Source organism: Notamacropus eugenii, chromosome 7 (assembly GCF_028372415.1).
Source record: "Notamacropus eugenii isolate mMacEug1 chromosome 7, mMacEug1.pri_v2, whole genome shotgun sequence".
NCBI classification, from domain to species: Eukaryota; Metazoa; Chordata; class Mammalia; order Diprotodontia; family Macropodidae; genus Notamacropus; species Notamacropus eugenii.
Window position 1 is genome coordinate 54,201,294 of NC_092878.1, and position 15,747 is coordinate 54,217,040.

A 15,747-nucleotide genomic window follows, 5' to 3' on the forward strand; every position below is an offset into this window, starting at 1 on the left:
AAGACCCTGGGATCTGGTCTCTGGCTTCATCCAAAGTTGCTCTTCTCTGCCCCTAAGGGCCTAGGGTGGCTCAAGCTCTGTTCTCAGGATGGGGGAGTATCAAATAGGTATGGAGAATCCAAGAGAAGCTCTCTCCCCTGGCATTTTAGGGAATCATCTGAAGGAGGACAAAGTATAACTTATCCCTCCAAGCAGCTTTGACTCCCCTAAAATGACTAAACTGCATGGAGAAACAACTTTTCCCCCTTGCTATGGGCCTGCGCACAAGGCCCCTCTCCATTAACTTGCCAAGCATAGTAGTGTGTAGCAGTGAAGGCTATGTGTGGTGGTGTGGCATCCTTGAATGGCCTTGCTGTGTGTGTGTGTGTGTGTGTATGTGTGTGTGTGTGTGTGTGTGTGTGTGTTTGTTAAGTGTGTAGTAGTTTCAGCTTTGTTTGGCTGCTAACATGCTTCCGGCTTTGCAGGCTCACAGTGCACAGGGCTGTTCAGCACCACAGTGCTGGGTGGTTCATCCAGTGCCCCGAATCTCCAGGACTACGCTCGCAGCCATGGCAAAAAACTCCCACCTGCCAGCCTGATGCACCGAGATGGTATGTGGGTTAGGGGCAGCAGTCCCTTTCCTTAGCCCACCCCGTCTCCCCTTCATCTCCCTTATGATCCTGTGGCTAAGGAACCATTTAGTCTTCCAGATGACATGGCAGCAGAAGTAGCGAACTGTGTGGGTGAAAGAAATACTCCTCGCTAATATTAGATACATTTCACTCCACATAGCATTCCAATCATTCTTCTTCTACCTTGTACCCTTTCTTTCCTGCTCTCTAGACAATATGGGCGGATAACAAGTAATAGAAAGGGGTTTGACGCATTTATGATTGGAACACCAAGAGATCCAGCTGAGGTAGCACCTGGGGTAGGGACCAAGAGACCTACTGACTTGATTTCCAGATAAGAGCAGACCCAGGATGTGATGAAGATGAGAATATATGAAGTAGGTTTAGGGTAGGAATGGGATATGGTTTCTCATGGAGCCATTATGCAAGGGGAAAAATTTATGTAATAGTCAGAGAACTGTTTGTAGGGTAGTTGGGAAAGAGTCAGGTTTGGGTATAGAAAACAAAGAGGGTGTGCTGCAGGTATAGTTTAGTGTAGGGGGAAGGGACAGATGCAGGTATAATCCCCATGATGTCTTCTCTCCTCAGAGTTCTTGTCTGTCCCGGCTGTAAAGCGATTTTCTGTGTCATTTGCAAAGCATCCAACTAACGGTACGTTTGCTTCTGACTTGATGTCATACCTCATCATGTCACCTTCACTGATTCAGATACTTACATCTGACCCCGGCACTGACCTCTCTCCTTTTTTCCTGTTTTGACACCTTGCGTGTCCTTCACTGGGTCCCCTGCCTGAATATTCTCTTGTTCTGACCATGACCACTTTGGCTGTGTACACTCCGCACTGTTCCTATCTTCTTGACTAGTATCAGTCTTACCTTCCATCACCATCATCCCCATTGTCATCGTTGTTACCATCATCATTAAAACTATTTAAGTCCTTCTCACAACAGTCCCAATTTGGGGCCTTGTATAGATATGAAAAATGATTCCCATTCTCAGGGAGAGTACTACATAATGCCTAAACCCTTTTCCTTCTCCCCTGCAGCTCATGTAACTTGAATCTTTTAATGTCCCTCCCTACCTTTTGTGTATAGGAGAAAAGCCTTAATTCCTTCCTATTTGGATATCGTGCCCCCAGCTCCCACTCACTCCTATTCTCCTCATTTTCAGTCCATGGGGTACAGAGTTTCTTCCCATCTTCTTACTTCTACCATTGTGTGTGTGCTGCGTGGTTCTTGTGCTCTTGCCATCTGCTTCATGTTGCTACTAACCTGGCATCTGGGCCTGGAAGTCAGAAACTCAGAGTGGTTTGTGGGGGGTGTCTGGTAGAGGGAGGGGGAGTTCCAGTGTCAGACTGAGATGAGTACAAAGAGAAGCGTTACACCCTCAGTTTATCGACATCCATTCTACACAATCCCAGTTTACCCAGGGCATAACTTGTCCCAAAGAATCTGCAAGTAGAGGGATTAAGTCAGTGTCCAAGGGAGTGGAAGAGCTAGGACTGCAGGTGCCTGAACCTGGAGGGCTTTGGGGCATCAGTGCCAAGACTGTTGAACTGTGAGTTCTTTGTGGGATCCTGGATGGGAGGGGGTAGGGAAGGGAGTGGCATCTCAACAATGGAGTTTAATCCTTTGTATACTTGTTTTTATCTCCGGATCTATGTTTAGAGTAAATTAAGTTTTCTCGCCACAACTTCTTTCTTCCCAAGGACTAAGATCCTCCTAGGGAATCAGGGTCAAGCCCAGCTACCTGGAGGGATCTCTTGATTCTGGACCCCTGCTTCTAATCGAATCCCACCCCATCTGCCACTGTGACCCTGGACATAATCAGGCCTTTCTGCTGGTGTCTCCCTGTCTGTTCTCTCTTTAGTCTCACCACCTGGTCTAGGCCTTGTTGCCTTCTCTTTCTGTACTCAAGAACCCCTACTTTCCCAATCAGAACATGTTGCAGCCTCCCTGAGAATTTGTGGCAGCAGTGCTCCCATTCAGAGTGTGGAAGCCAGGCTAGCTTATGCAGCTGAAGAGGAGCTGATTCTGAGCTTTCCTAAGTCTTTGGAATCATGGTCATCTCTAGAGCAAAGCCTAGAACCCACATTTCTGGAGTATTAGAACCCCAGGAGCCCTAGCTTCAGAGTATGGAGCTTTGAAATCATATGTAGAACAACCTTCCAAATCTAGAAAATGAAGTCTAGTATCTGATGTTTCCTTTCTTGAAGTCTGAAGTAGCAGCCCTCCCACAGAGAAGAAGGCAAGTTTGGAGAGAATTCAAGGACCGAGCAGGAAAGGACTGCTGCCATGTTCTCTTTTGCTTATTTGCCAACCACTCCTGTCTCCTCAGAGCTCTTAGGGCCCCAGCTAGTTTTCGTGCCTTTGAGCTTAGAAGTTATACTGGCCAAGAAGCTCTTAGATTTGATACTTGCTAGGTAGCTGTAAGGGAAGCCAGGAGTTGCCTTGTTAGAGTAGATAATCTAGTTTCTACTCCTGGCCTCCAGGATGTCGCTGAGGCTCTGGTAAGACCAAGGCTTTGTGTGGCCGATAGCATAGGCACAGAGGTGATATGTGTCTCTGTTGCTCATGGCAGCACATTCAACATGTATGGGTATGCCTAGCACCATCCATCATCTCATCAGAATTCTTCACTTCAAAGCAGCAATGCCTGGAAAAGTTAAATTTGGAGGAAAGGCAGAGCTACTTTCTTTCCTCTTCAAAATGTGAGGCCAATACGTGGCCCAGCTCTACCTCTGAAGATCTTAGCCCTGAATTCTCTGTTCCTTGTGGGGACAGTCACATCATGTGAACACATCACGAGACTGGAGTAAACCTGATCATACATGTGGTCATTTATCAGACCACAATCTAAACCTATTTGAAGAAGCCTAGATACCATGAAAGAAGAAACCAGGACTGTGTGAAATGGCTATAAGCTATTATCCTTGTGTGCTGAAAAGTTCCTGGGATTTCTGATGATGGCCATAGTTACTACTCTTCAGATTCAGTCTCTGGAGCAAGACTAAATCTGAGAATCCTAAGTATGAGTTCTGGTAGTGCTTATAGCCCAAGCCCTTCTAGATCTCAAACCTGACCACGAATGCTTAACTTACACATTTGCTTCTCTGTCTGGTCCTGTACTCAGCCTCCACCCAGGCATCTTTGCCCCGCCCCCCCCCCCCCCTTGGGTCAGGCCCTCTAAATCTGGGATTTTCTCTAAGAATCTGTCCCTTCTCCTGCCCTGCACCTTCCTTCTGGACCTTTCCATATCTGCAGTCTTGCAGTTTCATTACAGAAATTGCAATCAACAAGGAACAGTTCATCACAAAGAATCAATATTCAGCCAGCACATGAATGGAATTAAATTGAAATTCTCCCACCCACTGGCTGAATAAAATGCAGTCAGACTTAATACCCATAGGAGGAAAATTAAAAAGTCCAAAGTCTAGCCCATGGAAGGAGTTCAGAGCTTACTGACTCCTTTTCTCTGCAGTGGCTCCTGGGACTTCTGCAAACTGTTTTTCAAATCTTACGGGTACCAGGTTGGGGAATATGGTGGTTTGGGGTCATCATGTCATATAACCAGCAATACCAGTTGATACTGGTATTTGTATACAGTGATTTTATTGAAACATGATTGACTTGGTTCCATGCTTTGTCAGTATTCCTGTATCTGACCTTTTGCCCAGTCTTCTGGACCTCCCAGAGTGTGGCTCAGAGAGGCCAAGACTGAGCCTTTTGAAGCAGTTCAAGCTTCAGCTTCAGTCTTAACGATGCTCATCTCTGTCCCATTCTTGTCTCTCTGCGTGCCCTTGGTCCCTATCACCTCCATCTTATCCTTAAGAATCCCCTGATCTTGGTAGCAGCCATTTGCTGATGCTGCCCAGCAGAGATCAAGGCCAGGGGTGCTCAAGCCAGGATGCTGCTGCCAGCTCATCCATGTTGAGAACAAAGTCTGCAGGTATCTTAAAAAAAAAAATGCACAGAGCTGGCCTAAGGGAGACTGGTATGGCAGGGGCCTTGAGTCTTTGCTATCCCCTCAGGCTTCATTTTGTGTTCCTGTCCATTCCGTTTTTTCTTGCTGGAGATAATCTTGTGGCCTGGTCCATCTCTCCTTCTCTTTTAGCTCATGTTTGGAGCTGGGTAGCCCACATACGTTGGGGTCACAACCCCACCTCATTCTTATGCTTCTGTTAGCCAGTGACCCCCTCACTGTCCCTCTTGTTTCTCTGTCTCTCTCTACCTTCCTTTATGGCCCTGTCCTGCAGAGCTGCTGGATGACCAGCACCCTGTGGTCCAGCTGTTGCGCAGTTTCTCCTCCGACTGCCCAGGGGGCTGGCCAATCTCCCTGGATGCCACTCTGGCACATCACCTGCACCAGTGCTCCTACCACCTTCGCCTCTTCCGGAACTGGCTACGCTCAGGCCAGGATGATCCCGAGTGCCTCTACGGTACCCTCTCTACCCAGCTGACTGCTTTGCTTGTTGCTATACTATCAGGAGAGCCTGTCTATTTACCTTTGCCTTTCCTGAGGCTACGTGATGGTGTCTTGAGCAGCTTAGATGGCACTGGGGCCAGGTTGTCTGGTAACTGTAGCATTGGCTGCTCTTTTTCCCCCCCATCCCCTAACCCTGCTGCCTCTTACTGCCTCCTTTTCTGTCTTCTTACTGTCCTTACTCCTAGAACTGATCTTCAGACCATTGTTCCTAGGTACCCAAATCTATTCAACATAGGGGAATTTCTTTCACTCTGTTACCATAATTCCTTCTCCTCCCTATTACCATCCTCTACTTTAGAAAGGAAAGAAACTCTCCTCTCTCTGACTCCTCACTGCAAAAAGAAAGTTCCCTTTGGCTACTTGTTCCTTTTATCTGAGGAGCCAAAGCACATTACCCAAGGTCAAAGAGACACCACCACCACCACTACTGCACAGTAGGGGAATAAATAGGGAGACTCAGAGTTATTGGAAAGTGCCTTCCTTGGTTTCCTTAGCAAGGCCTGAGATAAGGACAGGGCCAGAGGCAGGAAGAAGTTAAGATAGAGTTGCAAAGAGGACTGAGTCCTTTGAGCTACAAAGTTGGTCCAATTTATGGAACGGGAGATTGGAGTCTCTAAGACCTTTTCGTTCTACTCTCCCTCCAATACCCCTAGGGATATATAGAGAACATGTGAGAAGGACTATATTAAATAGTTTTCCAGGTGCGTACTTGGTCTTCCAAGAGGGGGATTTTGCCCCATACCAGCCCTTGGGGTTAAAATCACAAACATATCGAGCTTGATTCTTGTTACTACCCTGGACAATGAGTGTGGAGACCAACACTAAAATTATTGGGAAGGGGCAAGAAAGTGGTTTCCCTTCGAGAGAACCTGACCCATTCTTCTGCTTGGCAAATTGCTATCCACAGGGGCTGCGGCCTCCTACAGGAGAGATTTTGATGTGACGAAACAACTCTCACCCTCCAGCCTGCTCATGCATGTGGTTTTGCTGGGCTGAGCTCTGTGTGTACTGCATGCTCCTTCAGCTTCTAAAGATCCTACCTCCCCTCCCCACTTCCTGAATCTGCATGTTCCACCCATCCTCCCACCTCCAACTCCATACACTTTAAAGACTGAACCTTGCCCTCCATGTAGCCCCATTGCCTTTTCATCCTAGAATCCTCTCCTTCCTCCCAGTCTTGTGACCTCTCTTCATGTCAGATACTATAGTGTCTGGCTCTGTACTCACATCTGTTTCTCCCGGAAGGCTTTAGGGATTGACTCTGGTAGAATTACAATAACCTGTTAAATTAGGCATTTGTAAATTAGGGCTTCCTGAGAAGGGCAATTGTGGGTCTTTAGAGGCAAGTTTTTTGGGAGGCTAGGCTGTCCAGGGGCACTGAAGGAAAGAAAGGTAAGCTTCAACAGGGGAGCCTCAGAATTTCCTTTCCTAGTAATTCTGAAAATCTCACTTTTCTAGGGGCTCAGTGGTACTAGCTTTTGAGAGCTAGCTCACTATCCTAGTGCCTTAGGGAGTCACTTGCCCATCTTCCTTGAGGCCTGACTAGGTGTCTTCTACCTTTTTTTTTTTTTTTTGCTTATTTTGTTTACTTCAAATCTTAACCCTGGCAGGATTTGAAGGTTGTTCCATGGTGCCCACTGTCTACCCACTGGAGACTCTGCACAATGCTCTCTCCCTTCGCCAAGTGAATGAATTCTTGAGTTCAGTCTGCCAACGGCACACAGATGCCCAAGTATCTGCAGGTATGAAGATTCCCTCTGATACCTCCCTTTCTTCCTCTAAGGTATGGTCTGATTCGGAGGACCATGGCAGGATAGGACTGGGCAAAGCTAGGAAGGAACATCTGATTGCACATAGGCCTCTGCTGACCCCTAGCATCTCTAGAAATGGTTCCTTCCCAGTTTTTTCAACATGAGAGGGCTGAGAAGGGGTACAGTAGCTGAGACCTGTGAGGAAAGGCCTTGGACCCCCCCCACACTCAAACTCCCACTCATGTATATTCTTTCTTCCCTCTCCAGCTCTGTTTGATTCCATGCACAGCAACCAGGCTCCTGGGGGCCCATTTGCTCCACCCCAGACCCTTCACTCACCCCCTTTGCAGCTCCGGCAGCGCTCTGAGAAGCCCCCATGGTGTGAGTGCTCTTGGGGGGAGGGAATAGGGGCAAAAGGGGTAGGGGATGAAGGGATGGGGAAATAGATGAATGGGGAAGGGAGTAGGAGGGTTGTGGGATGAGAAGCAAGTGGATGAAAGATAGTAGAGCGAGGAAGAGGAAAATAGACATCTTATAGGGTGATGTATCCCCATCCACTGTAATTTGAGGCTGGGAAGTTGTATTGTGGGGAGTATCTTCTCCCTCTTCACCTCTGCATTCTTGGCTTACCTTGCCTCATCATTTCCCCTCTTTGAAGGTAAGCCTGAGAGATAGTGAGGAGGAAGGCCACCAAATCAGAGATTGTGGAGGGAGAAGAGCCCTCTGAGGAGGAAAGAATAGAAACCTGATTGCCTTTATATCCCTCATAGGACTCTTTATTTCCTTCCAGGAACATATGCCTAGGGAGGAGAGATGGATATATAGAATAGGCATGAATAGTATATCAAAGCCTGCTACTGACTGTTCTGTGTCCAACTTTCTCAGCTCATTCTCAGGCACTGGGGAGGAGGAGGAGGCATCCTGCCTCCCCTGACTCCTTATCCCTCCCTTGGTTCTTGGGGATAGTACGTAGGTCATCCTGATTGTCTCAGCCATTTGTTTCCTTGTGGACAGGTCACAAGATGTTCTTTTGCTGTGGCAGTGAGGGAGGGAAGAATGACAGTGGGTAGAGAGATCATTAGATGATGATTTTGGCCTGTCGATACTGATGTCAGAGAGACTTTCCCCAAAACACAAAGTCTTTTGCCTAGTGATTGAAGTCAGATGTAACTTGCTTTCATTATTTTGCTTGGATTACATTAGAGATAGAGCTAAGGGAGAGACCCAGATTTTGCTCATATGGGCTGTAGTGACCAGAGTTGTGGAGCAGCACTTGCCGTTTGAAACTATTAGAATGTCAGGGTTTTAGTGTGATCTCAAAGGTCATCTAGTCCAACCGTCGCCTAGACACTTATCTCTTCTACAACATGGCCCAGAAGTGGTAATCCAGACTTTGCTTCAATGTATCCACTGATGGGGGACTCACTATTCTTTAAGGTAGCTTATTCAATTTTCAAATAGCTCTGATAGTAAGTTTTCCTCCTTATTAAACTATAATAGTTGTCCGAAAAGTGCTTTGTTAAATTGAAAGCACTCAATAAATGATTTATTGTTATTGACTTGTATTGAACTTGATGTTTACTAAAATCCTGAGATCTTTTTAATACAAACTGTTTTCCAGCCATGCTTTCCTCATTCTAAACCTACAAAGTTGTTTTTTTTTTTAATTTAAGTGTAGAACTTTACAGTCATACCTACTGAGTTTCATCCTGTTAGATTAGCTCATTGTTACATCATGTCAACATCTTTTTGGATCCTGATTCTGTAATCCAGTGGATTGGCTGTTATTCTCAATTTAGTATTTCAGGAGTTTCATGATCTTTCTGCTATAGGTATTCCCTTCTGGGATATAGATTGTAATTCATTCATACTTTCTCATTCTGTATGCACTTTTCTTATATCCTCCATAGAAGATGGGTTGTTGGAAGACCTTCCACTAGATCTTTTAGCATTCGCAAGGTACCAAGGCTACATCCCGGCTTTCTTTTTCTTATCTTTTGCTCTAGTCACATGACTAGTCTATCTGCTTTAAAAAAAATTTTTTTTTAACATTCTTAAGTTTTGAGTTCCAGATTCTATCCCTCACTCCCTCTTCTGCCCCTCTGTGAGAGAGTAAGCAGTCAGATATAGGTTATACAGGGCAATTATGTAAAACGTTTCCAGATGAGTCATTTTGTACAAGAAGACTTGAATAAAAGAAAGAAAGCATGCTTCAGTATGCATTCAGTCTGTGTCAGCTCTTTCTCTGGAGGTGGATAGGATGCTTCATCATTAGTCTTTTGGGATTGCCTTGGAGCATTGTATTGCTGAGAATATCTCGGCATGTACAGGTCTTCTCTTACTGTGTATAATGTTCTTCTGATTCTGATCATTCTGTATCAGTTCATGGAAGTCTTTCTATGGATTTCTAAAACCATACTGTTTGTCATTTCTTATAGCATAATAATATTCCATAGCAGTCATATACCACAGCTTATTTGGCCATTTCCCAGTTGATATGTATCCATTCGATTTCTAATTCTTAGCCACCACAAAAAGAGCTGCTATAAATATTTTTGTACAAATAGGTCCTTTTCCCTTTTTGTGGATGTGTTTAGGATATAGACCTAGAAGTGGTATTGCTAAATTTTATAGCCCTTTGGGCATAGTTCCAAATTGCTCTCCAGAATGGTTGAATCAGTTCACAACTCCACCAGCAGTGCATTAGTGTCCCAGTTTTCCCATATCCCCTGCAACATCCAACATTTTCCCTTTTTGTCATGTTAGCCAATCTGCCTATTTGCTTTTTTGATAATACATTTCCTGGATGATAACTTTTATACCACTTCTTGGATATAATTTATCATTGGTTGTATGTTGCAATCTACCATGTACCTCTCCATTGTTCTTTAGGTGACTCTGGTTTTGATTCTTCAGTGATAATGGCGTTTCACAATTCATGACCACATAGCATCTCTGGAAGAATATTTACTTTGATACTATGTGTGGTCAAATACTGGTGTTAAAAAAAAGTTAGGTTTTATGTCTGGTAGCAGCATGGAATCATTAAAAGCACTGTGCATTGTCCTTTTTTTTTATTTTTAGCATTTATTTCTTAAAAATTTGAATTCCAGATTCTCTCCGTTCCTCCAGCTACTCCCCTACCTACTGAGAAGGCAAGTAATTGTGTGATATCCCAAATATAATCCAGCTTGCTCCCTTTGCAATTCTTGGCCCATCTTGTGTTCCATCTACAGTCCCTATACAAGATATATGGATGTACCAATCCTATGGACTACTTATCTATAGAATCCTAGAGTAGGAAGGGACCTCAGCAACCCTCTAGTTCAGCCCAACTTGAAAGAAGTCTCTGCTTTAATGTGTTCATCCACCTTCTGCCTCTCCTAAGGCAACTCATTCCACTTTTGGACAGCTCTGATTTTTAGAAAAACTTGCCTGATGTCAAGAAGCAATGTAGTATAGTGGCTAGAGAGCCAGTTTAAAGTTAGGAATATCCAAGGCCCACTTCTGACTCATACTACCTGTGTGACCATGGGAAAGTCACTTAATGCCTCCCTGCATTAAGCAAGTCCCTAAGTTGATAGGGACTGTTAGAGATTTTTGTAAGCTACAGAAGAGTTGCTGAGCAATGTAGGTCATCAGAAGTTGAGAAGTTAGTCCAGATGTGATGGATTTTAGACATGTTTTTAAGCACTGGTAAAGATTATTTTCATTTTTCATTTATTTGTTGTTTTCCCAATTTCATGTATGCATGCTGTTTGATGATCTGGCTCAGATAGGTCTTAAACCAAGCCTTCTGAAAGACTAATTTCTCACCTTCTGCAGATTCATTACCTCTCTCACTACTTCTTTGCTATATTATGAAAGAAATGCTTCAGAAAACAAAACAAAACAAAAGCGTCCTTTATTCTTTCTCAGTATTGATTTGCACATGATTTTACTTCTGGCTTCTATGTCTCTTCATTTGGCAAAAAGATTATGTTTGATGGCTGAGGTTGTTTCTGGGCTCTTTTAGCTTCCCTGCTTTATTGTATCAGCTAAATTTCTTTAGGAAATGGAAGTAATCAATGAGTTTTGAATTATCCATTTCCCAATTTTTAGCATCAATAGTTTGTCAGAATAGGTTAGGTTATTTTTTACTATAGTGTCATCTTCTCATAATCATCCTTTTTAGTTTGGTGTTTTTAACTTTCATCTAATTAGTTGGTTATCTGACTGCACAGAGACCCATAATCCAAAAATGGCTCCCAACATCATTAACCAGTCGTTGTCTCTCAGGGTTTACCACACCTCTTGACTCTGGCTGTGTGACCATGAGCAAGAAGCACCAGCTCTTTAAAACTTAATTTTCTCATTTGTAATATGAGGATAATAATATCTATATATCTTTCTTACCAGATTTTTATGAGGCTTAAATGTGATCATGTAAAATGTTTTGCTAAATGTAAAGTCACTATATAAGGTGTCATTTATTCAGTAGTTTCATTTTTGTGGTGTTTTTCAGGCTCATAAGGTAACTAGGAGGCACAGTAAATAGAGCCAGGAAGACTCATCTTCCTGAGTTCAAATCTGCGCTCAGACACTTACTAGCTGTGTGACCCTGGGCAAGTCACTTAACTTTGTTTGCCTCAGTTTTCTTTTCTGTAAAATGAGCTGGAAAAGAAAGTGGCAAACCATTTCAGTCTCTTTTCAAGAAAACCGAAAATGAGGTCACAAAGACAGACATGGCTGAAATGAAACAGCAACAACGTTCAGGCTCATTATGCCCAGCACTTTATAGTTATTCTCTAGAAGAAAATAGTGGAGATGTATGTGGTGCGTGTGTGTGTGTGTGTGTGTGTGTATGTCTATGTGTGTGTGTATGTCTATGTGTGTGTGTAATATGTTCTCTCTATATACGTACACGCACACATATACATATATAGATAAATAAATAGAGATAGGCAAGTGCCTTCTGAGTAGTCCAGCTTTTTGCATCTTTTGTTTCTTACTCCTGAATCATGTTTTCTAATGTTTTTTGCCATTCTCTCCTATGTCTATTTTTGCATTGGTGTCACAGTATTACATCACTGTGATGATGTAATGATGTAAAGTGATGTCACAGACATATTAACTTGGCTTGGAGGATCTTGTTGAATTATTCAAAGAATTTTTTTTAGCTTCATGCTTTGCAGTAGATGTTGATACGTAATCAGTAATTATTTTCATGTTAATCTCTTTGCTTATGTTCATCATGAGGACAGCAAAGTGAGATCAACAAGTGTCTTATTGCCTCTGGGTTCACAGTGAAACCAAATCTGCAAACTCTTTAAATGTTCCTTTCAAAGAGATCCTTTTCTCTCCTTTTTGTTAACTGTGGCTTTCTTCTGTCTTCTGGTTTCATTTAGAGAAAGAACGCCATCATTGATATAGTTCATTCCTCCAATAAAAAAAATATTCTTTGGTCTTTGAACAAGGATTTCCCATTTAGAGTATCAGTAGCTAAGTTAACGTTAACAGTCTGAAGCTTGTGTGAGTCTTAGCACCTTCTTCCTACTCTTCTACCATTTTGCTACTTTCACAGCAGAAGCAGCTAAGGATGGGAGGTGGTGGGATAGGGCTGAAAAGCAAGACTGAAAACCATTTTATATTTTTCTTTGTTTCTTGGGTTGCCATGGCCTGGCCTGAGAATTCCACACCTAGCAGCCAATCTAGTGATGATGAGCTTCTCCATATTTAGCTAAGATCAAAATAAAAAGAGCAGACAATGTCATGGGGCACATAGTCAAGGCCTTTCCATCTCAGTAGAGCATGCCAGTGCCTATGCGTTCTTATTATATCCTATAAGAGCCAAGGATTACTGCTGTACCATGGTGAGGCATATGTAAATGCATGAAGGGCATCCAAGAAGTCCTAGTGCACCTTTTAAGTTTAATAGTTTAAAACTTCACGAAGACTTTGTGATACCATGGATATCTGGCCAGATGTGTGATTTCATCACTGTAGAGAACTCCCAGATGAGGAAGCCTATATCTAGTCTATCAGTCCTCATTGTTTCTGTAACTTACTCTTAGAGAGTTGTTGAGAACACTGAGAACACTTTTGTTCAAAGTCACACAAGTAGTAGGTGTCAAAGGTATGATCTGAACCCATGTCTTCCTGGTTTTGAAGTCACTTTTTTATTTGTTATGCTATACTGTTTATCATTTATATACACATAAACACACTTAGTCAGTAAAAATATATTAAGCACCTATTGTGCTAAGCTCTGGGGATACAAAGAAAGGTAAAGCTATCAAGGAGCTCACAGTCTAATGAGGGGTACGACACTCAGACAACTATGTACAGACAAGCTATATACAGGATAAATTGAAAATAATCAACAGAAGGCACTAGAATTAAGGGGGACTGGGAAAGGCTTCCTGTAGGTGAGATTTCACCTGGGATGTGAAGGAAGCCAGAGAAGCCAAGAGGCAGAGGTGAGGAGGGAGAATATTACGGGTTCCCTGAGGGAGATGGCATGTCTTATTTGAGGAACAGAAGTATGAGTGGATTGCAGAGTATGTGGTAGGATATAAAGTGTAAGAAGACGAGGGAGGGAGAGAGGTCCAGGTCATGAAGGGCTTTGAGCACCAAACAGTGGATTTTATATTTGATTTTGGAGGTACTAGGGAGCCACTGGAGTTTATTGAGCAGGGAAGAATGGTGATCTGGTCAGACCTGTTTTTTAGGAAGATCATCTTGACAGTTGAATGGAGGATGGACTACAGTAGGGAGAAACTTGTGGCAGCTGAGATCAACTAGCAGGCTATGATAATAGTCTATGCATGAAGTGATGAGGGCCTGCACCAAGATGGTGGCAGGGTCAAGGAAGAGAAGGGGGCATATATAAGAGATATCATGAAGATAAAATCAACAGACCTTGGCAATGGGTGGGTATGAGGGTTGAGAGAGAATCAAGGATGTGAGCTTGGGGTTCTGGGAGAATGATGGTACCCTGAACCATAATAGGGAAATCGGAAAGAGGGAAAGGTTTTATAGAAAAAATTATGACTTTAGTTTTGGACATGCTCAGTTTGCAAAGATGTCTATAGGACATCCAGTTTGAGATGTTCAGTAGGCAGTTAGAGATATGAGACTGGAGATCAACAGAGAAGTTAGGGCTGAAGAAGTTAATTTGAGAATCATTAGCATAGAGGTCATTGAATCCATGGGAACTGATGAGAATGCCAGTTGGAGAAAGGGGAAGGGAGAGGAAAGAGAGCCCAAGACAGAGTCCTGTGGTATGTCCACTACTAATTGTTATGATCTGGATAAAAGTCCAGCAAAGGAGACTGAGAAGAGATCCTCATATAGTTTAAGAGGAGAACCAGGAGGGAACAGTATTCCCAAAACGTGGAGAAAAGGGAGTTTCAAGGAGAGTATCAACATTGTCAGAGGCTGCAGAGAGGTCAAGAAGGATGAGAAGTGAAAAAAGGCTAGTAGATTAGGAGATCATTAGTAACTTTGGAGAGAGTAGTTTTAGTTGGATGAGATTGGAAGCCAGACTGTAGAGAGTTAAGAAGAGTGAAAGGAGAGAAAGATACCTGTAGTAGATGGCCTTCTCAAGGAGTTCAGTCACAAAACGTAGGAGAGATACAGGATAATAGTGATCAATGATGTGGGGGGGGGGGGCAAATGAGTGTTTTTTGAGGATGAGGAGATGTGGTCTTGTCTGTAAGCAGAAAAGTAGCTAGTAGAGAGAGATTGAAGATAAGGGAGAAAGAGTGGCGATGATAGAGGGGGCAGAATGTTGGAGAAAATGGGACAGAATGGGATCACTGCATGCAGAGGCCTTAGCAAGGCAGAGGGCCACCTTTTCACATGAGATTGGGGTAAAGGAGGCACTAGGGGTCAGCAGCATCTGGGTAATGTGAGGAAAAGAAGAGCGAGTTAAAAGGGAGTGATTTCAATGTTTTCAGTAAAATATAAGATAAGGTTCTCAACTGAGAGGTGGGAAGAAGGGCCTGTCAGTCATCTTCCTAAACAGAGGTCTGACTATGTCACAAACACACTCAGTGACTCCCTTAATAACCTCCAAGATCAAATGTAAAATCCTCTGGTATTCAAAACTTACCCCATGTATACATGTACACACACACACACACACAAAGTATATTCTACATATGAATTACTGTCCAGGAGTGAAGTCTCAGCTGGTATTAGATAACAAATTTATAGTGAACCCAGCATAATTGTGCCACTTCCTTCAGTGGCATTTAACAGCATACAAGTGAGAGCAAGGAAAGTATGTGGTGGGATGTAAGGTGTAGGACTTGGTGAGGCATAAAATGTGACAAAAGGCAAGGTATTGCAAGGTAGAGGATGGTGTATAATTGAACTGGTTTACTATGGATTAAAACTGCAAAGGGAGGGAAATGAGTCCAGAGCAGGGATAATATCCTGGGAGAAGCAGAGAGGCGTGGAGTGATTGCAGGTTGTGATGAGGTCAAAGAGTACATTTAGGAGAAAGGCTGAAGAAGAGATAGAAAGATAAGTATTTGTGATCCAAGAGAGGAATTTCAAAGTTATGGAAGTACAACAGTAATGGGTTATGGGTGAGATTTAGGGTATTGCTCTCCTAGAAGGGGATGAGGAAAGGAAGAAATATTTCTTAAACGTGTACTATGTGTCCGGCACTGTGTTAGTAATTTACAAATATCTCATTTGATTTCCACAATAGCCCTGGGTTATTGGTGCTATTATTATCCCCATTTTACAATTTGAGGAAACTGAGGCAGACAGAGGTTAGGTGACTTGCCTGTGGTCACATGGCTAGTAAGTATCTAAGATCAAATTTTAATTCAGGTCTTCCTGACTCCAGGTTCAGCTCTTTATCCACTGTACCACCTAGCTGTGTGGTAGAGTTGAAATGAAGGTAC

General features: G+C 43.2%; 1 protein-coding gene across 9 annotated transcripts in view; it reads left to right on the plus strand.

Annotated features, from left to right (window-relative positions):
- Nucleotides 1-15,747, plus strand: part of PPIP5K1 (diphosphoinositol pentakisphosphate kinase 1) — a 44,037-nt gene that overhangs the window by 23,005 nt on the left and 5,285 nt on the right. For 2 of the 9 annotated variants that reach the window (XM_072624766.1, XM_072624767.1), the window contains exons 26-29: nucleotides 465-590; nucleotides 1,200-1,262; nucleotides 6,707-6,838; nucleotides 7,115-7,228. In XM_072624766.1, coding sequence (XP_072480867.1) covers nucleotides 465-590; nucleotides 1,200-1,262; nucleotides 6,707-6,838; nucleotides 7,115-7,228 — 435 coding nt within the window. Of the gene's footprint in view, nucleotides 1-464; nucleotides 591-1,199; nucleotides 1,263-4,866; nucleotides 5,050-6,706; nucleotides 6,839-7,114; nucleotides 7,229-15,747 lie in introns of those variants that run through there. The other 7 variants (XM_072624775.1, XM_072624769.1, XM_072624768.1 and 4 more) reach the window with 7 other exon arrangements.